Here is a 26818-nt window from a genome sequence, read left to right on the forward strand (position 1 = left end):
AGAAGTACTAGGGACAGAGCTGCTTGTCATCCTTTGAAATGACTTTTAAACCAACTCCTTATTTTGAAAATAGGTAATTATTGGATAGAATTACACCTTTCCTGTAGGAATTTATTTCAGTGAAACCAAACAGCCCTAGTCAATGAGGTAACACCTTTTCAACAGAAGAATTAAGATATTCTCATCAGGCCGAAGTCAACCCTATAGATGATTTTTGGTCACGGGGAGAATGGTAACTGAACAACAGGAGAAGCCAGCAATCATCCCCGAATCAGGGAGTCACCTCAGTATCATTAATGGAAATAAATGGGATTTATATACCTCCTGGTGTGACGCACAGCACTGCCTGTAACGTGTCCTAGCCCCTAGTGTTGAACGTGAATCTATCAAGCCTTTGGATCTAACTTCTAGTTTTCAGGAAATACAGGGGCTAGTGCAGGCTGCTATAAGATATCATGAAGAAACAGCCAGAAAAGTCAGGCAGGTGGGTCATTCTGCAAGACTACTGGCTTGGTATCCCCAGCAAGTCATAAAACAGAGACAGTACTAAAATAAAAGGGACATGCACAGGTGCCAGATTAATCGAGCAGAGAGACTGGATTGGATCTTGGTTTGGACAAGCTGTAAAAGCTATTTCTGGAACAAATAGGGCAATTTGAATGTGGACTGCATATTTGAAGAGGTAAAAAAAAATATATATGAAAAGACGGAGATCATTAATTAAAAACACACATTATAAAATAGTGTGCAGTATTATGCCATTTTAGAATATATATGTATATATCTGAAAGAATATACATTAAGGTATCAGTAGTCATCTCTGGGTAGTAGGAATATGGACATTTTATTTTCTTATTTTTGCTTATCTCTTTTTTCCCCCATAATTATCTACAATGCTTATATACCACTGTTATAATAATGAAAGATTTAAAAAATCAATTTCAGTAATTAAAAAAAAAACCCTCAAACTGTAGACCATGACAGATCTGGTTCAAACTTTGTTCTGCCACTTCCTTGCTTAGTAGTACCTGAGGGTCTAGATTAATTCAGCCTCAGTTTCCCCTCTGAAAAATGAGGATAAAAACCTCTGTGGTGTGGGTGTATCATAAAGGTCAAGATTGAGAATGGTGGAGCATCTGGTTTGTGAGATTTCAATAACTGATTGTTGATAATATTCGAGAGAGGTCATCTTGGAAGGGCCCTAGGGAGATGCTATGTGAAGAGAGACCTTCCTGCTTTGAAACCTTTGCCACCTCTCTGGTCTGAAGCTCCTTCTCCTCTGTCACCTCCCAGAGATAATCTGTATGGTTTGTTTCAAAGTGAGATAGACCCGCAGTTGTGCACACCCAGCCTGGGCACGTCCACCCACTGTTGGCATCTGCGCACTTTCACCCAACTCTGCCGTGGCTCGAGGGCCTCCTCTCCCACAGGCCTTGCTGCCCACCCTGCCTTTCCACCAGGCCCAACACTGTCTGCGGTTCCCCAAACGCTCCAGATTCTCTCTTCTGGGCCTTTGTACAGGTTGATCCTCTTCCTCGAATGCTCTTCTCCCACACACTATTCCACCAAGTAACCACTACTCTCCCATTCCTGGAGTCAGACTAGATGTTCCCTCCTCTGCGAAGCCTTCCCAGAGTGCCCAGCCTGGCTGGTGCCCTTCTTCAGTGCTCCTCCAAGGCACCCTGGCATCGGGGCATGGGCCGACCTGGCACCCAGCTCAGTGCACGCATAGGTGGCCCAGTATCCACACTGGTGGCTGGGCTGTGGGCGTGTGCTCATGGCCCTCTAGGCTGAGCCATAGTGTGGGAGCCAACGCCCAGCCTGCTGGACGCTGCACTCTGAGTCTGGCCTTGTCTCTTCATAAGCTGAGGGGCTCACTCATCCGGCACGGCCCCTCTGCCTTACCATTCAGTGCAGACCTCCAATAGCTCACTGCAGCTCTGTCTGCGCCACGCTGCCTGGCACCTGTGCCCTTGGAGGCAGCCTTCGGTCCTGAGGCTGAGCCCCAGCACGTCCCTGCGTCTACACGACTGAGCTCGCTGTGGCTGGGTTCGCCCTGACCTTTCTCTTCCTCTCTGAGTTCCTTCTATTGTATGTCGAGTAAATCCTGGATCTTCTATCTTTCCAGCTCTTCAGCCAGGGCCACGGCAGCAATTTGACCTGGGCCAAGTCCTGCTGCGTCAGAGGGGGGAGTCCGGGGACCCCCGTCTCCTCCCCAATACCCACGGTGGGTACTACCTGCTGGTGCCCCAACAAGGCCTCTGGAGTAGCCCACCCTGTAAGCACCCCCCTCCTGACCTGTCCCAGGGTGAAGGCACTGACTCACAAGGGAAGTTGGCGTGGAGGAGGTGCTGCTGGGCTCCAGGTCAAACACGGTCTCCATCTCCTCCTCGGGCTGCAGTGAGGGGAGGGACACGGAGGGTCACAGGATGGGGGTGTCGCCCTTTGCTCTCGTCCTCCCCACATCCAGAGAAGCCTGGACCATGTACCTGGGCCTCTTGCTCCCCTTAAAGTCAATGCATCTTCTATTTTTCCAGACCTGCAGCCAGTTGGCAGGGCTGACGCCCAGGGGGACAGAGAAAGGGCTGGGATGCTGCGGAGACCCTTCTGGAATGTTCCATTCCCAAGGACCATAATGCGGGAAGTAAGCAGAGTGGAGGTCGGGGTTCAAAGATGAGCCTGCCCTGACTCTAGGAGAAGCCTTCAACTCTATCTTCTTTCCTGCCAGAAAATCCCCCTCTACCTCTGTAATGAGACGAGATATCACCTTCTGTCTCTAGAGTGGACATTTGGGCAGCCAGATTCCAGGACATCACTGTATTGGGAAGACAGAGCCAGAGGTGTCATCTGCCCTGGTCCTTCACTAGCATGGGCTTGGGCCAGCGGATGGAAGAAGGGGCCAGGTGAAGAGGGCAGTGGGTGCTTGTGCCCAAAGGCCCCAGATATAGGGCCGCCAGAAGCAAGAAGATCCTCTTCCCAGAGTTCCCTCTTCTGATTCATCAGGATGCTAATACTTTAAATCAACTTTCTTTCTTATATAAATTCATTTTAAAAGGAAACAATTCACAATTATAAACAGAAAACCTGTGTCAGTTGCCATAAGCAGAAGGTTAACTAGAAAAATACATGGGTAACTGTGAAAAAGAAAAAATAATGTTTCAGTCTACTGGAAATCATTCCAATACACCTCTGCAGTCACCGCACTTGGGGAAGTGCTGACCTAGAGCACACAGTTTTGTTGGCATGGGTTGGCTCCCTTCTCTAATAATTGGCTGGACCCCACTGGCAAAGACCCAAAGGAGTCATGGGGCCCAGAGAGCCAGGTGTCCCCTCCAGACGGCCTCAAGTTCAATATCCTGAGATTCTTAAAAGTGAGAGGACTATCCCTTTTCCCCAGGTTATTATCCTTTACCACCCTCCCCCTTTACTCCTGCACTCCATCCTCTCTCTCAACCCTCTGTCCCTTGAAATGGTCCTATAGCTCGGTGGCTGGACAGGCTTACATCGTAGGAGGGATGAGCCAGCAGCCTGTGGTTTGGAGGAGGTGTCAGAGGGGAGAAGAGGAGAGGACAGCTGTCTTCTAGATTTCCCTATCATAACTGAGGTGTGATTCTGGGGCCAGTGGAAGGATATTCATAGCACAGACACCCAGCACTGAGTTCGTACATCCCATCATCAGAGAGACTGGCAAGAACCTTTTGTCATTGTGGTGTTATGGATACCTCAGTCAGGAGGGTGTCCGAGAGCTATGTTCCCAGGGGGCCAGAGAGAACCAATAGAGGAAAGGCAGGATGGGAACTCACCTCATAGTCAGATGCTCTCTGAAGCTTTCCCAGAAAAGTCCCAAAGCAGGCAATTATTATGGAAAGGATAACAGTGGAGAGGGAGAAGAAGGTGATGGCGTGGAGCGAACCTGCAAGAAGGAAAGGCGTGGGCTTGGTGCTTGAGGATCAGAGCTGAGGGCAGAGGTGTGCCAGCTGAGACACCACCCAGGCTGACAAATGCCTGGGGCCTAGCTCAGCATCTCTGTTGGAGTTTGGAGCCTAGGGCAGAGACGTCCCTGTCCAGTTCTCCTCTTAACAGCTAGATCAATGAACCCGACACAGGGGCATCATCCCTCTGTGCCATTTGGCCAGTTTAGAATTTGGCATCTGGTGGAATCCATGAAAAAAATTAATTGACTTAAATATCCACTTGAGTGCCCATTAAACACTTCCTCTTCCACATCAGTTACCTGTACCATCACAGTCCCTGGAAAGCACCTCTGAGCTACTCATTTATGTCTTTGCCCCCAAAATACAATCTCAGACCCACACCTTTCCTTGTAAGCCCTTTGGATGTTAGTGTGCTCAGTTACCTGTGCTAATGGCATGGAAAAGCAATTCAGAATTTAAAAGTCATCTACGTCTCATTTGAGGACGTTTGGTAACTTTTACCACAGCAATTTCCTAATTATGTAAATATTAAAAATCAGTCGTTGCAGTTGGAAGTTACTGCAATGTTTACCATTGTGTTCCTATAAAAGCAAAAAAAAAAAAAATGGTAAACAACTTCAATATCCAACAATGGAGAACTGACTAAAACTGACAGGATTTAATGCAGCTGTTAAAACTCATATGTTCAAACAGTATTTAAATCACACAGGAGATTGCTCAGAACATAATGGTCAGTGAATAAACTCAGTCTGAATGGTATAAAATACCACAATTTTGTAAAGTAACAGTCAACCAACAAAGTCCCTCCTGCTTTGTCCTGTGCCTCAAAACATATGCACAGAATGAGGTCTGGGAGCAACAGACATCAGGCTGTAGGCGAGATGATAGGTCATTCAAATTCTGATCTTTCCATGTTTTTTTCTATTTTTGATAATAAAATAAACATGTAGTCCTTTATACTTAGGAAAAAAGCATTATTAAAAAGAATGAAGTTGCTAGGGCAAGGAAAAGCTAGGGGGATGGGAAGTTGGGGATGACGACAAATAACTGTGAGCTGACTGTTGACAGATGCCACCGTGAAGGCAGTAAGAAAACACAAACTTCCCCTTCTCCATGCCATTGAGAAGGTTAAGGTCAAGTGTCTTGAGAGAAGGCAAGTGTAGAGGGACGAAGGAGGATGGGGAGGTCAGCATGAGCCTCTTCTGAGACTGCCACCGGGGGCATGGGAGCATCAGAGGGGAGAGAGAGGGGACTTCCAGGCTGTGGCCTGTGGGGACTCCCTCCGTGAGGGTGTCTCTGAGCTTGCCTGGGCAGGGACAGCAGCTTTGCATAGTCAAGAGGAGGGGGAAAGCTGGCAGCTGGGGCAGACTCTGAATCCTCCTCCAGGTTTTTGGCAACCTGTAAGATCAGGTATCTTATAGGATTCTAGAGGGGATGTTATGGGAATTGATGGCTAATATTTTATTTCCTGCCGGACTTAAGTCGGAATGAAGGAATAGGATGGGGGGGTGGTTTTCCCTGAGGGTTGTAAACCAAAATGTATATGATTTGGACCATGCTGGTCCTCCTCTTAGTGTCCAAGGTCTGCTAGGACTCTAACACAAGCCTCTGGGCCTGGAGGAGGCACTAGGCTTGGCCATGTTCCATGAGTAACACCTTGCTCCTCTCAGGTTTTTCTGTTCTAACAGAGTTGTTGTTGGCGGTGACGGAGCAGTGGGGAGCAGGCTGAGGCAGGATGGCTGGGCAGGCTTGGTACCTACCCAGTCGTAGGACGGAGAAGAAGAGCATCCAGAACAGGCCCAGGAGCGGCGCGAAGATGGCCTGTTGGACAGCGGCCGTGTGGATCTGCTCGTTGAGTTTGGTGGGCGCGTAGGAGTAGTACATGTTGTAGCGGTCGGTGATGTGCTTCATGCACAGGTAGAGAAGCCCTGGGGGGCCGGAAGACGGGGGCACGCTCAGCTGCTGCTTCCAAGGTCAGGGCTGCGCCGTCCCAAGGCCCCCCAGGCCTGAGACGCCAGATTCAGTTCTGTCAGAGCTGCAAGGGCTGAGGGCTGTGGGAGCCCCGTGGTGCTGACCTCTGGGACCAGCAGCTGCCCTTGAGCCCTCAGAACCTCTCTTGCCAGTAGTGGGTAAACAGTCATTTGCTCAACAAACATCCTCTGTAAACAGCCATCCAACCTCAGGGCCCTGACTGGCTTGGCCCTGACCTGGCCCCTCCCAGCCCTTTGGACAAGTTGTCCCAGGACTCCTCTGGATCCAGTGGGGAGCCTGATGCTGTGGGTGGGGCTTGACTCCTCCTCCCAGCCTGAGGGCATGCAGCCCCAGGTGTGCCTCATGGATGACTCACCAAAAGGGACAATGATAGGGCAGGTGATGCTGTACGCCATTACCACGCTGAAGACGTTCAACATCCACGCGTACTCGCGCCCGTACTGGAAGTCCATGGCCTGGTTCTGGGGCAGAAGGCAGGGGTTGTCCTGAGATGACCTGGACCACTTGGCTTAGCTGCTTCTGTGGGTCCTTGTCCAGCGCGGCAGCTCCCCTTCCAACCCTGGTGTCCAGGAAGCACCCTGTGCCCCACCTCACTGCGCCTCCCACCTTAGATCCCCCCAGGCTTCTAACAGGCCCTCTTCCTGTTAGACCAACCACCCAAGGGCAACTCCGAGGGCTGTGCTCAGGGATGGGTCAGGCCCTTACCATTCTGATGTGAACTCTCTCCGGCTCCGACCTGGAGAAGAAGAGGCGGGTGGTGTACAGTAAGAGTGACCCCAGGCGCAACAGCTCCATGCCTGTGCCAATCAAAGCTGCCGTGATCACGTAGTTGACAAAGAAGGCGCCATTGTCTGGCAGGAACACACACCTGGGTGTGGGGAGGGTGGAAGATAGCCGCAGAAGCCGAGGGAGAGGGAAAGGGCAGAGATATTCAGAGGGAAGAGGAGAGAGAGAAGAAAAGAGTGGTGAGGGAATGAGGATGGGGTGGAGGTAGAGATGGGGAGAGTAACTTTCATATACAGTCGTCCCTAGGTGTCCACAGGGGATTGGTTCCAGAACCCACTGTGGGTACCAAAATCCAGGGATGCTCAGGTCCCCTGTGTAAAATGGAGTATTTGCATATTACCTATGCATCTCCTCCTATATACTCTAAATCATCTCTAGATTATCTATAATACCAAATACAATGTAAATAATATGCTAATAGTGACTTGCACACAAAAAATTCAAGTTCTGCTTTTGGGAACTTTCTGGAATTTTTTTTCTGAATATTTTTAATCTGCGATATGTCAAATCCAAAGATGTGGAACCTGTGGATACAGATGGCCGACTATTTAAATGTGCTCCCAGCCCAATTTAAGTTAAGGAGGACCCTTTTGAGGGATGGTGGTGGTCTACAGCAAGTGTGGATGCATCAGGAGATACATGCAAGCGCTTGTGCTAAAGCAAGGGTGTTTGACCTGGGTCCACAGACCCTGGAGAGCCCATAAGTAGAATTTTAGGGGCCTGTGACCTTGAATATGGAGAAAATAGGGAAAAAACTTACATCTTTATTCTCACTAGCCTCTAACTGCAATTTAGCACTTCCTTCCTTTAAGAACATGGGCAGCACATCACAGCAGCCAAGGTCTGTCACCAGTTGAAGTATTTAAGTATCAAGTTGCTGGTCTCTCTTAACACCATTTGTGCTCATCATCACTTCAAAATGATGCTAATTATTAGACAGCCTGCTAAATTAGACATGCTAAATTCACATGATCAAAATTTTCCTGTCTGCACACATATGTTTGAGGTAGCTAGCTGGCCAACTTCAAGCAGGCATCATTCAGTCACCTGAATGGATGGCCACACTGCCTGTTCTCATGTGGGTGACCCAGGCATCTCTGTTGCTTTCCAGTGTCCCCATCTACACAATTCTGTCAGCTTCCTTGAAGAGAGAAATCTGTGAGCTCCCTGGACATATTTCAGAACTCCTTCAAAAGCTTTTCTTTCTCGAGGGCATCAAAGTTGAGTCATGAACTCACAATTCTTTTCTTTCTGTATACACACTGTACTGAAGATAGTGACCTAGTCAAAGATGAACTCATTCATCTTGGGAAAAAAAAATCAACTTGTTGCAATTATAGTTTAAATATAGAAAGCTTGGAGAAGTCTGGTCCTTGTCCTATAAACCAAGCTATGAGAGCTTGTGTGTTGTTTGCAACATTACATCTTTGAAAATTTGGACTTTCAACATTTGTAACCCTAAAAACAACCAAAAAACCTGAAGTTGGCTGAATGCCCAACATGACCTGCATGTTGCCTTGTCAAAAATCCACTCCCCTGCCCTAATTTAGTAATTTTCTTCTAGCTAAGTAACATCAGCTTTCACACCGATGCCTTTAAACAATAAAACATAACTTTTGCTTGCCTACATTTAGAATGCATTGTCCTATTAAATGTGTTAACAGAGATCAGTATTACAAATTTGAATTTCAAACTATTTTGATAAATATATTTCAGCGTAATTGGTTTTCATTATAAGTCAGGTATTTTGTACCTTTAAAGGCATCTACTCAGAGTCTATGTAAAACTGGCGGAATCTGCGTAGGCTCTGTGGACCGTATCAGCATCAGTTTCCTGGCTGTGATATCGTACTATAGTTATGCAAGATGTTACAGTCAGCGGAAACTGGATGAACAGTACATAGGACATTTTTTGAGGGGAATTTTTTTGAATCCACAATTATTTCAAAAATTTCATTCAGAGAAGGAGTCCTTGGGCTTTACTAGATTTCCAAAGGGGTCCACGGCATGGGAAACGTTAAGAGGCTGCCTAATGAGAGTGTTTGCGTGCGTTCACCTCTACCTGTATGAGCAAATAAGAGATACACATATCCACCCGGTGTGAACCCACAGAAGCCCCAATGTACCCCTGAAACATGCACTCTAGTACTCACTGGAACCTGATGGATGCCTGTTCCAGATAGTAGATGTCAAAGAGCCAGCGGAAGAAGACGTCCAAACTAAAAGCAAGAATAAGGCAGACCCCTCAGTTAATAGATCTATGAAGTAAGGCCTGGGGTTCAATTCCTCTTGGATTGGCTTCTCTCCTTCCAACCTTCCCTTGCCGAATCTCCAAAGACTCTCACATCTTACTATTCCAGCTGGCCAATCCACCCTGCCTCTCTTCCTTCTTAATGCTGGGCCACCTCTGCCCCTAACCCTCTGGCCTTTCAGCTCGAGGCCATCCTCTCTGGCAAAACTTCACCAGCTATTTCTCCCACAGTGTTCTCTCTCTCTTCTGAATTTCTACTGCACGCTGGCCGCATTCTCCCCACCTTGGGCTGTAAGTTAGCTGGGAGGTATGGCTTGTCTCCCCAGCTGGATGGCAAACTCTTTGAGGGCAGAGTTCATGGCTGACAGCTTAGAGTTCACATGGTACCTGGCTCATGCCAGGCTCATGCCAGGCTCCTGCCAGGCACTGGACTATCATTTGAGGAATGGGTTTGCAGCAACCACGGGGGGCCTATAGTTACCTTGGAGGTTCCAACTCTAGGGTGAGCCTGGCTGAGAGAGGAGGGATAATTGGAGGTGATGTACCTGGTCAGTCCCATAGAGGGCAGGATGACTACCATGAACACCAGAAAGATGTAGCACTTGTGCACTATGATCAGATTCTGACTTGACCTAGAAGGAAACAAAGAGAGGTATGTTAAGAACCAAATGCCTAACTACAGAATGGAGAGAGAGAGATGGTTACCTGGTCTAGAAAATTGTTTGATAGTGTATACCAATGCCATTTCCATGGAGCACTGTGAGCTGTGCTTGGCTTGGAGCAGCGGGAAAGAACAGCATGATCAACTAGTGATGTCAGCCTTGGGCATAGGAAAGGGAGGGAGGGTACACATATGCCATATACTTGACATCTCTGTTAAAAGGACATTACCAGTGATACTCCGAATCCTTGCAGAGTTTCAACCATCAACAGAAGCCCTGTTCTTGGCCAGAGGAAAGACCAGTAAGGACTGTTAGGACAAACTTCCTGGCTTACTGCCTGATAGGATAGTAGAAACTTGCAGTGCAGGAAATAACTTGAGACTCATGCAGCCTGCAGGCCAAAGCAGGTCCACTTGCCCCAGGGTATGGTACAAATACTTTCTAACCAATTAGCTACCACTATAGAACTACTAAGGCTAACAAATAGGAAATAGATTCTAATTGTTAAAATGAGGGGACTGTGTGGGCTGCATGGGTCTACAGTCAGACTGAGTGCATGGGCTCTTCTGCTGTGGCCTTAACAGCCCTCCTGACATTTTCCCAACAAGTCCCACTCTCTCCCTCTCAACCTGTGCCCTCGGCTTGGAATTCCTGGCACTGCCTCTCTCTGCCTACGGCTCCAGATCCTTAGTGCACGGACGGAGGCAGAGCAAACAGCCCAAGGAGGGCTTGGTTTTGACTCCACACCCCTGATGTGGTGGTCCTATCTCAGCATCCCTGAGACCAAAGGCCTAGAGACAACCTGGTCCCCTCTTTCCAAATAATAAAAATAAATCTGTTAGTTTTTTGGGATGGTTTCTGGCATCAAAGCCATCCCATATTAATGTTATTCCTTAGGCCAGACAGGATGTGAGAGCACCAAACTGGTGGGGGTGGGAAGCAGGGGAAGAAGCTAGTGCCAAGTGCAGGGCTAGGAGGGGAGGCCCCCAGCTCACCTGGTCCAGTGGGCTTCCAGGAAGGCAGAGAGGTAGACGATCAGAGGCATTATCACCGTAAAGGCCCAGAGCAACAGGGAGGGGAAGAACTGGGTCACGACTGGGCTCTGCAGGGGTGGAGCGGCAGAGGGCAGGGAGACATCAATGCACAAGAAGCATCCCCCATCCCTTTCCAGGCCTCCCCTGCCTTCTCCCACACCCCTGGCCTCTTCTCCAGCTCAGTCCCAGAGCCGGCCTGGTGTCCCAGAGGCTGCACAGTGGGTCTGGCTTTTCTGACCAGCCTTTCTGGTCAGGGGTCTGCCTGGCTAGGGTGGCCAGAGGCTGACACCCCAACGTCAAGTGACATCCCCAAGGGGCATAGGTCTTCTACGCTGAGGTCCCTGGAGGGGTCACCTGGACTGCCCCTAGTGAGTTGGCCCTAAGTCTAGAGCCAGGTTTTCCTGTCTCAGATCTCAGGGAGGAGAAACTGCTTTTATTGTGATGCTGTGTGAGAAGAGGTGGAGAGGAGGAGGGTGTAGAGAAAGAATCCCCAGGGAGAGCTGTGGTCCCTTGCCGGGGGCCTACTGTGAAGTTGAAAAAAGAGGGCAAAAGTAAGCGGCAGCAGAAGCGCTCGGCGTGACTGTGTGAGTGGGGTGGGGGTTGCTGGAGCAGAGACAGGGATAACATGAAAAGAGGGGCCTTTAGGGTCGTTGCAACAGCCTTGAGGCTACAGAACTTGGGAATGGGCCAGTCCACTTCTTCTGAACACCTCTGTCTGTATGAGGCACCCTCTCACTTGGACAGCCCCTGCTGGGCCCAGCACTCCCAGCCTGGAGCGGGCGTGTCTGGAAGTGAAGGAAGTGGAGACAGGTCTGGAGGGCTTGCTCCTCGAGGAGGACCACCTTGGGACTTCAGTCTTCCCCAACCTCAACCCTAGTTTCAAACCAGGGACCCAAGCTCTGGGGAACTCGGGGAGAACAGAGCTGCCATGCTTGCCACACCTTCTGCTGCATTTCTTGTACCTTTAGCTTGACCCAGTCTAGAGAAGCCCTCCAAGCCTACACTTGACTGGACTGCCCATCCCCCCACACTCACCCCAGAACTTGCCTGCAGCTCCCCAACTCTTCAGCCCCTAGTCCCTAAGATGGGCAATGATCCACGTTTATCCCCTTTCGAACCAAGGAAACTCTATGCCACCATTTACACTGCTGCCACTGCCACAATCGCATGGGCTCTGGAGTCACGTTCTAGTGGGCCCCCATCCCATCCTTGCCCGAGTTCTTCCTTCATTTCCCTGGGGCCCTCATGCCTGGCCCAAGCAGAGGAGGCACCTGCAGCTTCTCGATGGGGCGGGTGACGTTGTACATGTCGATGGTGTTGATGATGATGGCAGGCGTGGTGAGGAAGAAGAAGAGGAAGAAGAGGAAGGTGTTGATTGCGATAAAGCGGGCCCACCAATGGAAGCGGCGGACAGACAGGTGTTTCCTGGGGAGAAATGGAGGAGGGAGATGCACTCAGGACCCTGGGTCTCAGCCCTCAGACAGAGCCCACACGCTGTTTCCTGCACGCCAGCTGTGTACCAGGCTTCCCTGGTCTGATTCAGCCTTTTGGGCCCACACCTGCAAGCAACAGTCCTGGACCTTCCCTTCGGTCACAACATTTGTAAAAGCCCTGAATATATCCCATAGTTGAGCCAAAAAAAAAAAAAAAAATCTGAATTCTTTCTGAAGGAAAAACTGTTTCTCCAAAGGCTGAATGCCTTCTATGCTTGTGGTGGGGTGGTTTGGGGGTGGGCAGAGGCTGTGGTGCCCAGAAGAGGCACGGCCCAGGGGGGGCCGTATGTGGGCGATGAAGTGGGAGGACAGGTCCTGATTCCTTTTCCCTCCTATTGCCTTCCTCAGTCTCAGAGGAGCTCAAAGGAGAGGGGAGGGACAGAGGGAGCTTACCAAATAATGTCTTTGGGGTGTGGGGCAAGGGTGACCCTCCAGTGGTAGGATTTGACGATGGTGGTCACCGAGGACTGTTGAGGGGGCACACCACACTGGATGTACTTGTAATCCTCCTGGATGCTGCAGAGATGGGGGAGGAGACAGAGGTCTGGGGGTGAGGATGATGGGCTTGGGGGGTCTCATGCCGGGGCCCAGAGCCACTGTGGCCATCCCACAGGTGGGGGCTCACTCGCTTCCTGGGAATTCTTGCAGCCTTGGATATGCCTCTCAGGACCTTAGAGGAAGGCAGTTCCTAAGGACTAGTCACTGGAGGAGAGGGGCATTAGAGAGAGGGACTGTCCAGGAAAAGAGGGGATCACATGGTTCTCAGTTAATGTCTTTCCCCCTTAACAGTAGTGATGGCACAAAGACATGCTCTTTCTGTGAGGTTGATGGGGGAGGTACTAATTTCAGCCTCATGTTAACATCAGTAGCTACTAATTATTGAGTTCTACACAGTGCCTGACCCTGTGCTGACTGGTGATGAGCATTATCCTAGTTGCACAGATTTCTGAAGTCACAACAAAATAGGGGCAGGCTATGGCCCTGGAGCCCCATCTTTGGTTTTCTAATTAACACTTCTGCTGTCACTAAGCCTAAGATCTCTACCAGGTGCCAATGTTTCAGAAAATAAACAGTGTTGTCGCTTGTAAGTGTGTTGTTTTATATAACACACACACACACTAAATGGAACACATATCCCTTCTTAACCCTCTCGGAGGTGGACAGGGACGGTATCAGTGAAGAAATTTGACAGATAAGAAATTTGAGGGTGTAAGCAACTTGCAAAATTGCACACAACTGTTTGTGACTAAATTCTAAGCTGTTCCACGGTTCCTTTATGGGGTTGGGTGGGTAAGGAAAAGGTGTTATGAATGATTGGGCTCCCTCAGGGAGAGGATGGCCCCATAATCCTCAAAAGACTGATTCTGGGGCTCCTATCTATTTGACCCAGTCCTAAAATTCCTTCCAGAACATTCTAGAGTGGACCTAATCCACTCCCTGTCAAGGTGGGGCTGCCAGAGACTAGGCAGAGGGGAGAGGAGGCTGTAAGGCTATGAATTAGGGGAGGCTTGCAGCAGGAGAATAGAAATGACAAGCAAAGCTTCTCTACCCTGACTCTCACTCGCGGTGAGGAGAGGAGTGATGTATAGTGACGGAGACAATGGGTATCATTCTTGTTAAGGCCTGGAAGAGGAACCAAGAAGTCAGTGGCTACTCTGACCATTTCTGTGCTGAAGCAAGGACATATGGGAGTGAGAAGTCCGGGCCTGGGCATCTCTGGAGACAAGTTGAGCCTAGCAGCTGGGGGAAGACAGATGGGGCCATGCTCTGGGAAGCAAGATGGCAGCTGCCATGCTCGTGAGGAGCATGGAGGGGTCGAGGGGAAGACAGAATATGGCAAACCAGAGGGAGGCTTTCTTTCCTCCAACCCTTGGCTGGAATGGGAGTGAAAGAAGAGTGGTTACAGAGAAGCAGAGGCCCACTCTTGGGGCTGGGCTGGGCACAGAAGGCAGGTGGCCCCGGCACTCACTGATTCGTCATCCTGGAGTCCTGGAAGGTGACAAAGATCAGGTCCAGACGCTTCAGCCGAACACGGTTGAGCTCAGCGTTGAACTCATCAGTCAGCTGCTCCTCCAGCTCACTATAATATTGCTCTGCATCAACCTGGGGTGAGATATGGTCCTCAGAGCTGGAGCGGCCAGAGTTCCAGGAAGCTCGCCTGGACGTGAGGCCTCTCTCCACTCAGGCGCCAGGCCCGAGGCCTTGGTTCCAACCCTGGCTCCCTTTGAAGCCTCACAAAAGGCTCAGGACCCCAACTGGGCTCCAAGATCCCAGCTCTAAAACAGGAAGAGGCTATGACTCTGAAATTAGCTCCCTGCTCTTAGATCTGGGCAAAGTGAGGCAGAGCTGGGTCAGGGGATGCTTTTGGACTTGGGGTGGACTCAAGAGGAGTGATAGAATGTGTTTGCAGCATTTTCAGGAACAGGGGTTATTCTTTTTCTGGACTGGCTAGAGTTCAGTCCTGCCCTGAGGCCTTCCTCTAGCTACAGTGATTGGGTGATAAGATTGAGCCCACTGCCTTCAAATAGTCCCGCCCCAGCTCTTTGAAAGCCTGAAGCCTGGCAGCCTACAGCAGCCTGCTGTGTTCTCCCTGGTCCTCCCATTCAAGACCAGAAGGGGGCAAGAGCAAGCCTCCCAGGATCACTCTGGAGGTGGCCCCAAGAAAGGCTTTGACAGCTCCCCTGCCTTCTTAACAGGGAGGTAGGACATGGTGGACAGGAAAGGAGGAGTTAGGTGCCACAGCACGAGCAGAGCTGAATGGGGCCTAGGGCCCAAGGATGCAGGTGAGGGGCACTGCCCAGATCCCTGGACAGAGCCTGGACACCCAGCGCCCCAGCTCTTCTGCTGTGTCCCCCAATGCCCAGGCCACTTACCTCTTTGAAGCAAGCCCAGCACTTGCAGAAGCACAGACGAGAGCAAGGGTGGACCTTGATCATCACCTTCCCCTTCTTCTTGGCCTTGGCAGTGTAATAGAGCCGGCCCCGCATCGCATGGCGCCTGTCAGCCAATGGGCAGCAGGGGAAGATCTTGTGGTCAAGGGCCAGCAGAGCCACAACCTCCCCTCCTCCCCCAACCCCAGGTCCAGACAGATCCCACTGTAGCCTCACCTCTGATCATCCAAGTCAATCAGGGTCCTGACGTCATAGCAGAAGTGGACTCTGGTCACTACACACCCGGGATAGGCCTCACTGAAGCCACAAACATGGATGTTGAGCCAGCCTGTGGGGCTAGGGACACCCCTTGACCCCCACCGCTACAGCCCTCAGGGCTGGAAGGCTCAGCTGCCTGTGGTTCCTGGTTCTTGGATGGTAGAATCCATCCCTTGCTCCTAAGGTCGGATGTCAGGGTTGATCCCTGGTAATCTGAGATCTGCCACATCCTTCCCAGATGACACAGAACAGGGTCAAGGAGCAGAGCTGGAAATTGCTGCTCATGGGGAGATAATTAGGTCCTGGGGCTAGGAACCTGGGTCACAAAAGATGCCTCAAGGTGATCTGCTCTAGAGAACTGTGGCCTGGGAGCTCCCTGGGCTCCACAGTTGGCACTGCAAGGGAAAGGAAAACCAGCATCCTCCCTTCACACCCATGCCATGTGGGAAAGCCCTGACTTCAGGAACCCTGCTCTGGCCCCAGGGCCTCGCCCATTCTGAAAGGCTGATTCTGCGCTGCATCCGGGGTGAGCCACAACCTGGGGTGTTTCTCTCCCCACCCCACCATCCTGTGCCAACTCACTATCCACATGAGGACACAGGCAGGATTACGAGGAGGAGGCAATCCTTGCCTCAGCCCACCCGACCCACTTACTGAAAATGCTTAATGATGATTTCTGGGTCTTGGATGTCCGTGGGGACATAGGTGATCATTAGTGTCCTTGTGACCTAGGTGGGGAAGGTAAATGGAGAAAGAAGACTGTGCCCACACAGGACTCCTGGAGTCTGGGTCTCTGGGTGGCCCAGAACTATCTGCAGTAGCCTTCTACGCACATCAGACCGCCTCCTTGCTAGGTAATCCAGGTGCCAGCTTCCCCAGCCTGTGCCCCTGAGGTCAGCAGACCACGGGAAGCTGCAGGCAGGCAAGCTACACCTCTGCTATTCTCTGTGCCCCCCGTAGGCCCCTCGCCATGGATGGCTGTGGTCAAGGGAGGAAGAGCCAGGGGCTGCGGACAGTGCTGGGGGCAGGCCAGAGCTCCATGCCTGGCAAGGGCTGCTCTTACTTTCTTACTGATTTCTGGTCTCCCTCCAACTCCTATGTCCCATGTCAAGTCCCACCTCCCTGGAGCCATACCTAACATCAAACTGTGAGGGGCTGGGAGATGAACTAGACTCTGAGAGCTAAAACTTCACATTTTATTCTGTGAGTGGGAAATGTCTTCCTGAGCCAACACCTCGAGGTGACAGTCTGATAAACTGTGTTTCAAGAGAAGGAATTCTGGGCAGAAGCTTCTGGTGACAAGAAGGAAAGCGGAAGTAGCCAAGTTCAGACTGATCAGGGGTGGCAAGGCCTCCATGCCTGGCAAGCTGAAACATCCAGGGGGAACCTCTCAGGGGTATGTGCATTACATAATGGGGTGGGGTAAAGTGAACCAGTCGTTTGGGATGGATGGCTAGAAGGAGTTGATCCCATCACTGAACCTTTGAAAAGCTGAGGATGGGAGCAGGGACATTGGTCTTCCCGGTTCTTTTCCAGCTGGAGCCCGGACAACCCGCAGGCCCCTCCCCTTGCGGAGCCTGCCCACGCCAAGCAGGGTGCCTGTATCTTCAAATACCCAACTGCCTGTGCACTTTTTCTGGCCTTGGGAGCATGCTTAACCCACGTGCAGAGAGAGGCGTGGGGAGTTAAAGCCCCCGGTGCAGCCCTCCTTAACCAGCGATGGGCAGGGAGTTGATGAGAAAATACCCCTGGCAGCTGCCCCCTGGGCAGGAAAACTTTAGGGCGCATGTTCTGCTCCGAGCCCCAGAGCTCCCCCATGGGATTAAGCAAGGTTGCTCAGAAGAGACTGCTTCTCACTGCTCCATTTTACCTGCGTTCTTCCCTCCCAGAAGATCTCACCTGCCTAGTGGTCTTTCCTGGGATCATCTCCAAAATAAGCAAATACTACTCAAATTTTTGCCTCAGGGTCTGCTTGAGAGGTGGGATGGGGGTGACCCAAACCAAGGCAGTGGGGATACATGCGGGGCTAAGACATGTGGTCTCTGCCCTCAGGGAGATTGTGGAAGGGCAAGGAGCTTGGGTGCAGCAGGAATGGACAAAGTGGTCAAAATGTCTTGAGGTTCAGCAGGGTGCACTGGCCACTGAGGATGGAGGCCCCCTGCTGGCCCAGGGTTAGTTAAGCCTTTAGTTTTCGGATGGTGGGGAGGTCCAGGGGTCCTTGGAGATGGTCCAGGGCAGCAGGGGTGCAGGGGGAGGAGGCACTTGGGAGCAGCTACTTACTGACTGGTTTGGAAGTGTTTCAGTGGTTTAGCAACCCAGACACATGTGCCAGGTGATGATTCTCAGGGATAAGTGAAGGAGACTTACCGTGCTCTCCGTGAAGGAGACCACCCCCGACAGGTGTGCAGAGCATGCCAAGGTGGGATGCCTCTGAAGGCTGGGAGTGGGATGGCCCAGCTGGGGAGGGGCCCTAGCTGGGAGGGACTTGTTCTGGTAGCTCTTTTCACTTACTCACCTTGTAGCTTTTCTTGGGCACGAACCCTAAGCAGTGATGAGCCATGAAGAAGAAGTTGGTGACGAAGTAGAGGAAAGCAAAGCAGCTGTGCAGCCACAGGAACTTGCTCCTGCCAAGAGCAAATCACAGGAGGCATGAGACCCCCCTTCCATACTACGCAGTCTCCGTCAGATCATTCTCTCCCACACCAGTCTTCCCAGGGCCGCCCTCCGGTGCCTCCACTCAGGCACCTTGGAAGGGAATGGAGAAGGGGCTGTTCACCCCAGCTAATAAAGGCTAACGTTTACTGAGTGCTTACCATGCGCCAGACCCAGGGTGGGGCAGGATGCTTTATGTATGTTTTCTCACTGGACTCTTAGACCACGTGAGAGTGGTACTGTGAGTATCTCCATTTCACCCGGAGGGAAATGAGGGCCAGGGGACTGCCTGAGGTTACTCCCAGCTGCGGCAGTGCCATGAGGTAAGCCCAGAGCTGCAGAAGCACTTACACTCAAGGTAGGACTGCTATGTCGTGCTACCAATGGCTGCGGCCCAGGGCCCCCAGCTGACCAGGACGCCAAGTGGAGGGGCCGCCCAACTTCTGTGGCGAGGGACAGATGCAGGTCTGGAGAAAGGAGGGCCGAGCAGATTTGGCCCCCTCCCCAGGGGTAGGAAGAGTCCTGGCATGTGGACTTTGCTCATATGATGCTGTCCCAAGGCATCAGGCCAGGTTGACTGCTCAAAAATAGGGCCCACCTTATTTGGTGCAGTTTGAGGAGAGAAAGGCTGCCTTGCTTCAAAATATCTCCTCCCCACCATCCCAGCGCCTGACATTTCACTTGACACTCTCCATCTCGCTAGATGCCTCTCTTCTCAGTTTCCTCAGAGGGAGCAAGATGATATGGTCCCTAAGGGACAGTCTGGCTCTTGGCCGGTATGTCTTTATGAATGTTGAAGGCTCTTTGCTCCCCTACTAAAATTCACTCCTTGTTGGGAAGTTGTAGATGCTTTATCCCAGTGGCCGGCCTGGTAGAAGCTGGAGCTCTGCTCTGGTGTTGGCGGCACCCGGGGAGGAGTGCGTTGAAAAGGGAGCTGAGAGGATGTCTGACCCCATTCTGCTGATTTGAGTTTGATGGATTTGGAGTTTGCCGGGATGCAGGGGCAGAGGATCAGGGGTGGGGCAAGGGGAGGTGGGGCAGGAGTGTGCAAACCCCGACTCACACCTGCTGGAAGTGCCACTTCAGCTTTGTCAGGCAGTCAGCCAAGCCTGGCCAGGAGACCTAGTGGGGCTGTTTTCTCAGAGCAGGCCAGCAGGGCCATATCTGGCTCAGTGCAGGTTGATCTGGCCACGAATTGGGTTTGCTGATGTTAAAATCCATGGGTTCCCAGACCACGAGGGCTGGAGGGGGCTTAGCAATCAAGTCCAACAGCTCCTCCCCAACCATGGACTAGGGACGAAGCTCAGAGAGAGAGAGTGTGTTGCCCCAGACCCAGGGTCGACTAAAGGCAGAGTCAGGGCATGAACCCAGTTCCTGTGGTTCCTCAGGCTCGCTGCTGTGGGAATAGGTCTATGTTTTGCTCAATTACATGAAGGTTGATCTAAAGTATTTTGTGGGCAGGGAAGCAATACCTTAAACTTCTACTTGCTACAGTGCTTCTGCTTGTTGGTAGCTGGACATGCTAAGCAAAGAGGACCACCTTTCCAAGTAAGTCTTCAGGAGTGACTGGTTTAGGTAGTTCCACCCATTACAGAGATGGGGGACACTGAGGCACCAAGAATACTGCCTCACCAAGAGAATGCAACTTCTGGCATCCCACTTGGGACCTGAGTTCCCAAGGAAACCAGGCCTTTCTTATCAGCAAAGTGGTACCCCTATTTTGGATCCACATATTGGACCCACTTTCCCCACCGACACCCCTCCTCCCATCCCCCACCCAGCCAGTAGAATGGGAGGTAAGAGGATCAGGTACCTACTCTGTGGAGACATTGACAATGGTGGTCCGACCAAAGTGACTGTTCTGATCTGAAAGAGAAGAAAGTTGCTGACCTCAAACCTGGCTCCTTGACTGGTTGGATACCAGACTTCTGGGTTCCTGAGTGAATGCCTGAGGTTTAGAGATGCTTGCCTAAGTCCTGTTCTAGTTCCCCAGAGATGGTCCCCAACTTCCCCAAAGCCCCAGCAAAGGCCTCCTCTCTTCCTTGGGACTGCTGATTGGGGGTCCTTGGCTGTGAAGTGAGATCGAGTCTTGGTGTGGCATCCTCAGTGCACAACTGGCACATAACCGCCATTGGTAAATGCTTGTTGAAGGAAACTGGCAGCCACACCAGGAGTGGAATGATGAAATTAGCAATGTTGTTACCACTGGCAACAATCACAAGAACCCAGAACTCCCAAAAATGTGTTGATGCCTCATTCTGATAGAGTAAATCCTTCTGGCTGGGTATATTTGTTGGTTAGACATCTCCAAGTTTTATGAAATATGTTTATAGAGCCTGCATCATACTATCATTGCCAAGACACTAGCTCATAGGATGAGAACCTGGGAAGACAAGACTCAGTAGTTATTTACCCTTGTAGTGGTGTTTGGCAGCATGAGCACTGGGTGCTACCTTGAGTTAACTGAGGTGTACCTCTGGCCAAGGAGAAACAGGTAGAAACCTGAGCAGTCAGGGTACAACTGGCTGCCGGTTAAGGTGCTATCCTACACCACCTGGTTGCACGGCTTTAATACAGCTCTGTGTTCATAGTTCCTAATGAAATACTGACTGTTATTCACTGAGCACCCACTTGGCACTGTGCCAAGCCCTTGACATGCATTATCTCCCAATCCCTGTGACGGGTGAGGAAACCGAGGCCTGAAGACATTGTGTAAGACAATAATAAGTAAATAATTTTCTGGGAAGCAGATGTGGATAAAAGTTGGGGAACCAATACTTTTCTGTCTTTGAAGGCCAAGTCCTCACCCACCATATTATTTTGTCAAAATTTACCCCATTATAGGACCGATACACTCTCTATGAGCAATTCTGCACTTAGGTGCTACATCCTTCAGAGGGGTACAGAGAGATCAGATCCAGGGATCTTTGCAGTGGGTCGCATGTCATAAAAAAGGCTTCCATGAACACCTGGCCAGGTGCAGTGTTGGGTCACGAATAAACATTCAGTTTCAGACTGAATTACTACTATATGCCTTCTATGTGCCAGGCCCTGGGCCAAGTTTGTATCAAAGGAGTTATCATCTCTGGTCTCCATGTGAGAGAACTGAAGCACAGGTTGCCTAAGGTCACATAACTAATTTTGAGAAGTGGAATTCAAATTTAGATTTCTAGATGCCCAAGATCTGAGCTCTGTCTCATCTACCAGGCTGTGTCTTATGTCTAGTGGGCCAGGCAAAGGGCCCGCTGCGCTCTGCCTACCCAGAACGTCTCCAGTGTAGTTGATGGGCAAAATGATGCCCAAGGAGGGGATGCAGAGGATGAGCACAAAGATTATGAGATGATACTGGAACATGATGTAGATACGGGCATCGTCTCCACACTTGCTAATCAGATCTTCATTCCTGGAAGAGACACAGGGACAAGGACATTTCTCAGGAGCCAGTATGGCCACAACTCAAATTGGAGGGAGATAAGAAGAAAGGGAGAGAAGATTACCACACTGCCTTGAGTTTTATTTTCAGAAATGTCACCCTTCTCAAAACTTCTGTTATGCCTAAAATGTGTTTCACTGAATTTCATGGGCATATCAAAGATAGAAGCTCTGCTATAGATATGCCTTTGGAAATTCAGGAGCATTCTTAAATCATACATTTATTTCATCTTTTATAGCTTCTTCAAACATTTTGATGTTTACTATGGTGCAGACACTGGTCAAACCATTAGTGATATCAAGATTCATCCTATTTTTCGAAAAGTTGTTCCTTAAATTAAAAAGGAATACTTAAAACCACAATGAGATATCACTCCACACTGCCAGACTGGCCAAAGTTAGAAAGTCAGTGAGGAACACGTTGGTGATAAAGTGTTAGTGAGGGCGTGGGGTGTGGGGAGCTCTCACACACTCATGGGTACACACTCTGGCACAGCCACTTTGGATAACAGTTGACATTATCTCTACAAATTGAATGTAAGCACACCCTATGACCTAGCACTTCCACTCCTAGGTTTATACTCAGCAGAAATACGTGCACATGAGCATGGAGAGACATGTACAGATGCATTATTTGTAACTGCCCAAACTGGAAACAACCTAAATGTCTATCAAAGGTGAAATGGACACAAGAATTGAGATACATATGTAGTTAAAAAAAGTATGTATATAGTGAGATATAGATCACATTATATATGCAATGAAATACTATAGAGAGGGATAAAAATGGATGACTGTAGGTGAACCTCACAAACACAACGCTGGGTGAGAGATGCCAGGCACAGACAACACATACCATATGATTTTATATACAAAGTTCAAAAATAGGCATTATTGAACTGTAGAGTTGTAAGTCAGGATACTGGTTACCTTTGGAGAGGGGGCAGGTAATAGGGGACTGGGACGGAGCAGGAGGAGGGCTTCTGGGGCCTTGGCAATGTTCTAATTTTTTATCAGGATGGTGGTTGTCTAGGCTTTGCTTTGTGATTATGTATTATTGTGACAATTATTTTTTGTGCACTTTTCTGTATGTGTGTTATACTTCAATTAAAAAAATTAAAAGCAACATATGCTTATTATCGAAACTTTGGAAAATACAAAAGAAGAAAATCATTCACCTACAGTCTCATCAAACCTAAGACAATGGCTATTAAGCATTTTGGTCAATTTCCTTTAGTTTCTTACTGTAGTGCTGGTTTAATTTAGTGACTGTAGTATAAACAGCAGTTGATGTATTGCTCTTTTGCTTGGCATTTAATCTTAAAACTCTTGCGATTGTTTTACCTTTTTGTCTAAATGTTTTCACAGCTGCGCAATAATAATGGTGATTATTTTACTACCATTGATAATAGTAATAATAGTGGCCTCTGTTTGTGGATTATTGGTTCACACCCAGCACCAAGCTGTGCACCCCCCTCCACTGGTGGACATGCCATGGTTTACTCACCCTTGGGCTCTGATCAGATTTGAAGGTTATATGCAACTTCTAGCACCCAGTCCAGGATTCAGATTTATTTTTCAACAATACTATAAAGAGCATATCTTTAAGGCTTTCACTATCACCATTTAGGGAATTATTTAGAGCTCTTGATTTTTTATTTTTATTATTTTTATTTTATTTTATTTTTTCAGCTTCAAGCAGTTAAAATACTTCCTGCTCTGGACTTGAGAATTAAATCCTAAGAATGGGATGGATGAGAACTGGTGAGAAGGAAGAATAGGGGAGCGCCCTGCTGCAGGCTTAGGGTGCCCAGATCTGCTCACTTGACAGAAATGGTGTGCCTGAGCCCAGGTGAGAGCCTTCGGTCTGGTGGAGCAAGCAGAGGGCTACATGGGATCGAGAACACAAGAATTTCCTTTCTGGGCTGGTAATTCCTGCTCCCCCCACTGGGGCCCTTGTTCCAGCTGCTCCTGAAGCCCAGGTTATGTTCAGCAGCCGGTCTTACAGTTCCAAGGGAAGCCTGAGTTTTTGAGTCTGTCTATATTCCTCTACTCAATTCTGTCCTTTTTGCACCACTCTAAAGTGCTGCCCCCGTGATGTTCCTGGCATCACCCTATCTCCTCCTCACAGTTAATTCTCATCTCCACTCTAATCTCTTCTTCTCCTCTACCACTTTCTGGAGACTTGCTGTATTTGTCGGCCCTCTCTCTCATCTTTAAATTAACATCCACCTCTCTCTACAGCCACCCACACTTCCCTTTAAACTACAGCCAGGTTCAAGTGCTCATTTGTTACTCTTGAAACAAGCCCAAGAGATTCCTCAAGCATCTGTTCCTTCACTGGTTTTCCCTCAAGCTCCACCCACTATCTTTACTTCGTGGCTCCCACTCACTTCCTGAAAAAGGTGGCTTCCTTTCTCTGCCTCTACTTCTTGGACATCTCCTTATCCTGGAACTGCCCACCCAATGGAGACCCAAATCCCCAAAGTTGATGACATCTCCTCAGCTCTCATTCTACTCAACCTCAGCGGGTTGGAGGCTGCTGGCCGCATCCTGTCTGGAACCTTGCGCCTGCCTGGCTTCAGTGAGCCAGTGCCCTAGAGGTTGTTGCCTCTTCCACCTGCCCCAACCACTCTCTCCCTTGGGCCTTTTTTGATTTTGCCCCCTTCTGGGTGACCCATCTGCTTCTAGGACTAACTACGACCTCTGTGTACCCATATCCCAAGTCTAAATCTCCACCTCTGACCTTTCCCCTACGTTTAATCCTGTTTTTCAGTAGCTTGCTGGTCAACTCACATGTTTGCCCTGGCCCCACCTCATCAATTCCGCAACTCGACACATCTCAGCTCCCAATTAGTGGTATTACCGCCCTCCCCAGAAACCAGACCTCGTTCTCTTCCTCTTTCCTAACCAGGTGGAAGCCAGGTGGAAACCAGGACTCACTGACTGTGACCAATAATCTCCCTCCCCATGTCTCCTCCCCACTGTTTCCCTGGTCACCACCACCTCTCACCTGGGTACTGGAAGAGTCTTCTAGCTGCTCACATTGCCCTTGGACTCTTCCAACTGCCATCCACCCCCGCTCCATACTCCTGCCTACAAGCAGACATCATCCGGAGTTTCCTGCTCAAAAGCAGTAATTGGCTCTCTGCTGCCTCTAGATCAAAAGCCAAGATTCTCAGTATGGTAGTCAAGATCCCTGCTGATCCTTCCAGCCCAATCTTTTATCCCCTCTTTCGCTAGGTACTCTTGCTTCTAGCCATACCAGAAGATTTACCATTTCTGGATACTCCCTGCCCATCTCTGCCCCCAGTATTGGCTCACGCAGACTTTAATTTCTGCTGGACCCCCTGCATCACAATAGTTGAAATTCTTCCCATTCTTCAAGGCCTCGTCTGAAACTACACTTCTTCTGAACCCCTTAATTGGAATTAATTTCTCATTCTCCCAAAGGCCCTCTGCACAGTGGTTATGCTTTCTCTATTATGAATTATGTGTAGTGTGTCTTGGTAACCTTCGCTTTTCCAACTAGACTGTGTGGGCTTTGTGCACTGGGATTCTGGCTTCCACGCTCCCACTCAGTAAATGTATTAGGCTATCTCCTAGACACTGTTTTCGAAGGGTGCACAATGCACAGTCAACACCCTTCTCAGATGATGCGTCCCCAGTGGAGGGTCCTTTGGGTGGGGTACCGGTGGGGGGACGAGGACTCTCACACAGACACACAGCTGTGCACACTGACCTCCTACTGACCTGCAGGGCCAGGTATGCACACATGAACAGCTGCACACACAGATTTGCACCAACGCAGAGACCTGCACCTTTCATTTTGTACTCACAGGCACACACACCACAGAGACACCTACCACATGAAGTTTTGTTATGTTTTGCATGTACCCTACTCCCCTGCAACATAAACACTTTATTTCCTGCCCTGTTTATACCCATTTATGTGTCAGCAGACAGTGGAGAAGATCCAGAAAGTCAGCCTCAAACTATCCTAAGGGCAGTTTTCTACCAGACCTGAGGATGTGCCCAGCTCGGGTAGGCCCACTCATCCCAGCTTTCCTGCCCTCTTTCTCATGCAAAGGGCTGGCTAATTTGCCATCACACCCCTGCCCATCACTGATGAATTGGCTAAACCCTGGAACCTACAGTTAGCATGTGCAGCCTCCCAGGGTCACAAGCTCCAAATATTCATACATGTTATTGGTTATTTTTAAAATGCAAAAATAGCAAATGCTTGTCAAAAGGAAAAAAACAAAATTCCCTTGAAACCGATGACAAGAATTGCTTCCGGAGGAGGGAGGTGATGAAGAGGGGTGTGAAAGACTGGAGATGAACTTTTATGTTTCTCTTAATGAAAATGTATTTATGCAAGCTCGTGCATGTTTTAAGAATTAACAAAGCAAAGCAAAACCAAAGAAGATGCCAAGAAATAAAAGTCTCTCCTCTGTTCCCCTCACGTGTGGCTGATTCCCAAACCACACACAAACTAGCTGTATCACTTCCTGGGGACTCTGGTGAATGATGAAGGAAGACTGGAGGCCAAGGCCATGGGGAGTCCTCCATCAGTGGGTTGGGGCTCAAGCACCAGAGGCTGCCAGTCCCAAGCCCAGCTCTGGATTCCCAAAGTCCAGTCGTGGTGCTCTGTGCCCCCACAGGGTCCCAGGCCCTTCAGCAGGTCTGGGGAAAGAGAGGTGTCTTGGTGTGGCTCACGAGGGTGGGATGGGGTCTTGGGAAAATGTATGAATGCTCCCAGCGATGCCCTTGAATGATGGGTGTGGAGGCATATGAAGGATGAAGCCCTATGCGCCTTTGCAAAGAAGCAAGTGAGCAGGTCCTGTCAAGTCCTGGGTGCAGGCAGCCTCTGAGGCACAGTGAGGCCACCCCTAAGGCAGGCATCACCAGAAGGTACAGGCCCTGGAGGCAGTATGAAGGATAGGCAGAGCCGGCGGGATGGGATATTTAGGGAGAGCCCGCAAACGTACAGGGCTCCGAGGTGAAGGCAGAGCTGTGGGCACGTGTGTAAGCGTGTATGCACGTGTGCACATGTGTACACACATGCAGTGGAGGCATGGAACTCGATAAGTGCTCTGGAGAGGCATCTGGTTGGTCTAAGGGAATCAGGAGACAACAGGTGACTTGGGGTCTGTCTCCTTGCCAAGTGGGGTCTGACACTAAAGACGTCTAGAAGGCGCTGGGTAAAGGGCGCTGAGGCTGAGAGAGGAAGCCTGCCCTTCTGCCCAGTGGTTTTTGCTTTTTCCATCTTGGCAAATCTAAGGGACCACGTTCACAGAAACAAAGCAGATAGCACGTGGGAAGGATTTCTTTTTCCTGGTGTGGAGTTCATAAAAGCATTTTTACAAGCACGTGAAAGCAGTCCTTTCCTGAAACTGTGGCAGAGGGAAAGCAGGCCATGCAGTGTCCAGT

The 26818-nt window shown here is 49.9% G+C and overlaps 1 protein-coding gene across 2 annotated transcripts in view; it reads right to left on the reverse strand.

Annotated features, from left to right (window-relative positions):
- TMEM63C (transmembrane protein 63C) overlaps positions 1-26818 on the reverse strand; it is a 90069-nt gene that overhangs the window by 3453 nt on the left and 59798 nt on the right. For both annotated transcript variants that reach the window (XM_074365199.1, XM_010947902.3), the window contains exons 8-24: positions 21214-21356; positions 19771-19819; positions 17817-17925; positions 15956-16029; positions 15260-15340; positions 15026-15149; positions 14122-14255; positions 12546-12668; positions 11931-12084; positions 10621-10727; positions 9509-9595; positions 8866-8931; positions 6633-6795; positions 6283-6388; positions 5696-5863; positions 3804-3913; positions 2327-2395 (exon numbers count right to left, since the gene is read on the reverse strand). In XM_074365199.1, the coding sequence (XP_074221300.1) occupies positions 2327-2395; positions 3804-3913; positions 5696-5863; positions 6283-6388; positions 6633-6795; positions 8866-8931; positions 9509-9595; positions 10621-10727; positions 11931-12084; positions 12546-12668; positions 14122-14255; positions 15026-15149; positions 15260-15340; positions 15956-16029; positions 17817-17925; positions 19771-19819; positions 21214-21356 (1867 nt within the window). The remainder of the gene's footprint in view (positions 1-2326; positions 2396-3803; positions 3914-5695; positions 5864-6282; positions 6389-6632; positions 6796-8865; positions 8932-9508; positions 9596-10620; positions 10728-11930; positions 12085-12545; positions 12669-14121; positions 14256-15025; positions 15150-15259; positions 15341-15955; positions 16030-17816; positions 17926-19770; positions 19820-21213; positions 21357-26818) is intronic.

The sequence above is a fragment of the Camelus bactrianus genome, chromosome 6 (assembly GCF_048773025.1).
Source record: "Camelus bactrianus isolate YW-2024 breed Bactrian camel chromosome 6, ASM4877302v1, whole genome shotgun sequence".
NCBI classification, from domain to species: domain Eukaryota; kingdom Metazoa; phylum Chordata; class Mammalia; order Artiodactyla; family Camelidae; genus Camelus; species Camelus bactrianus.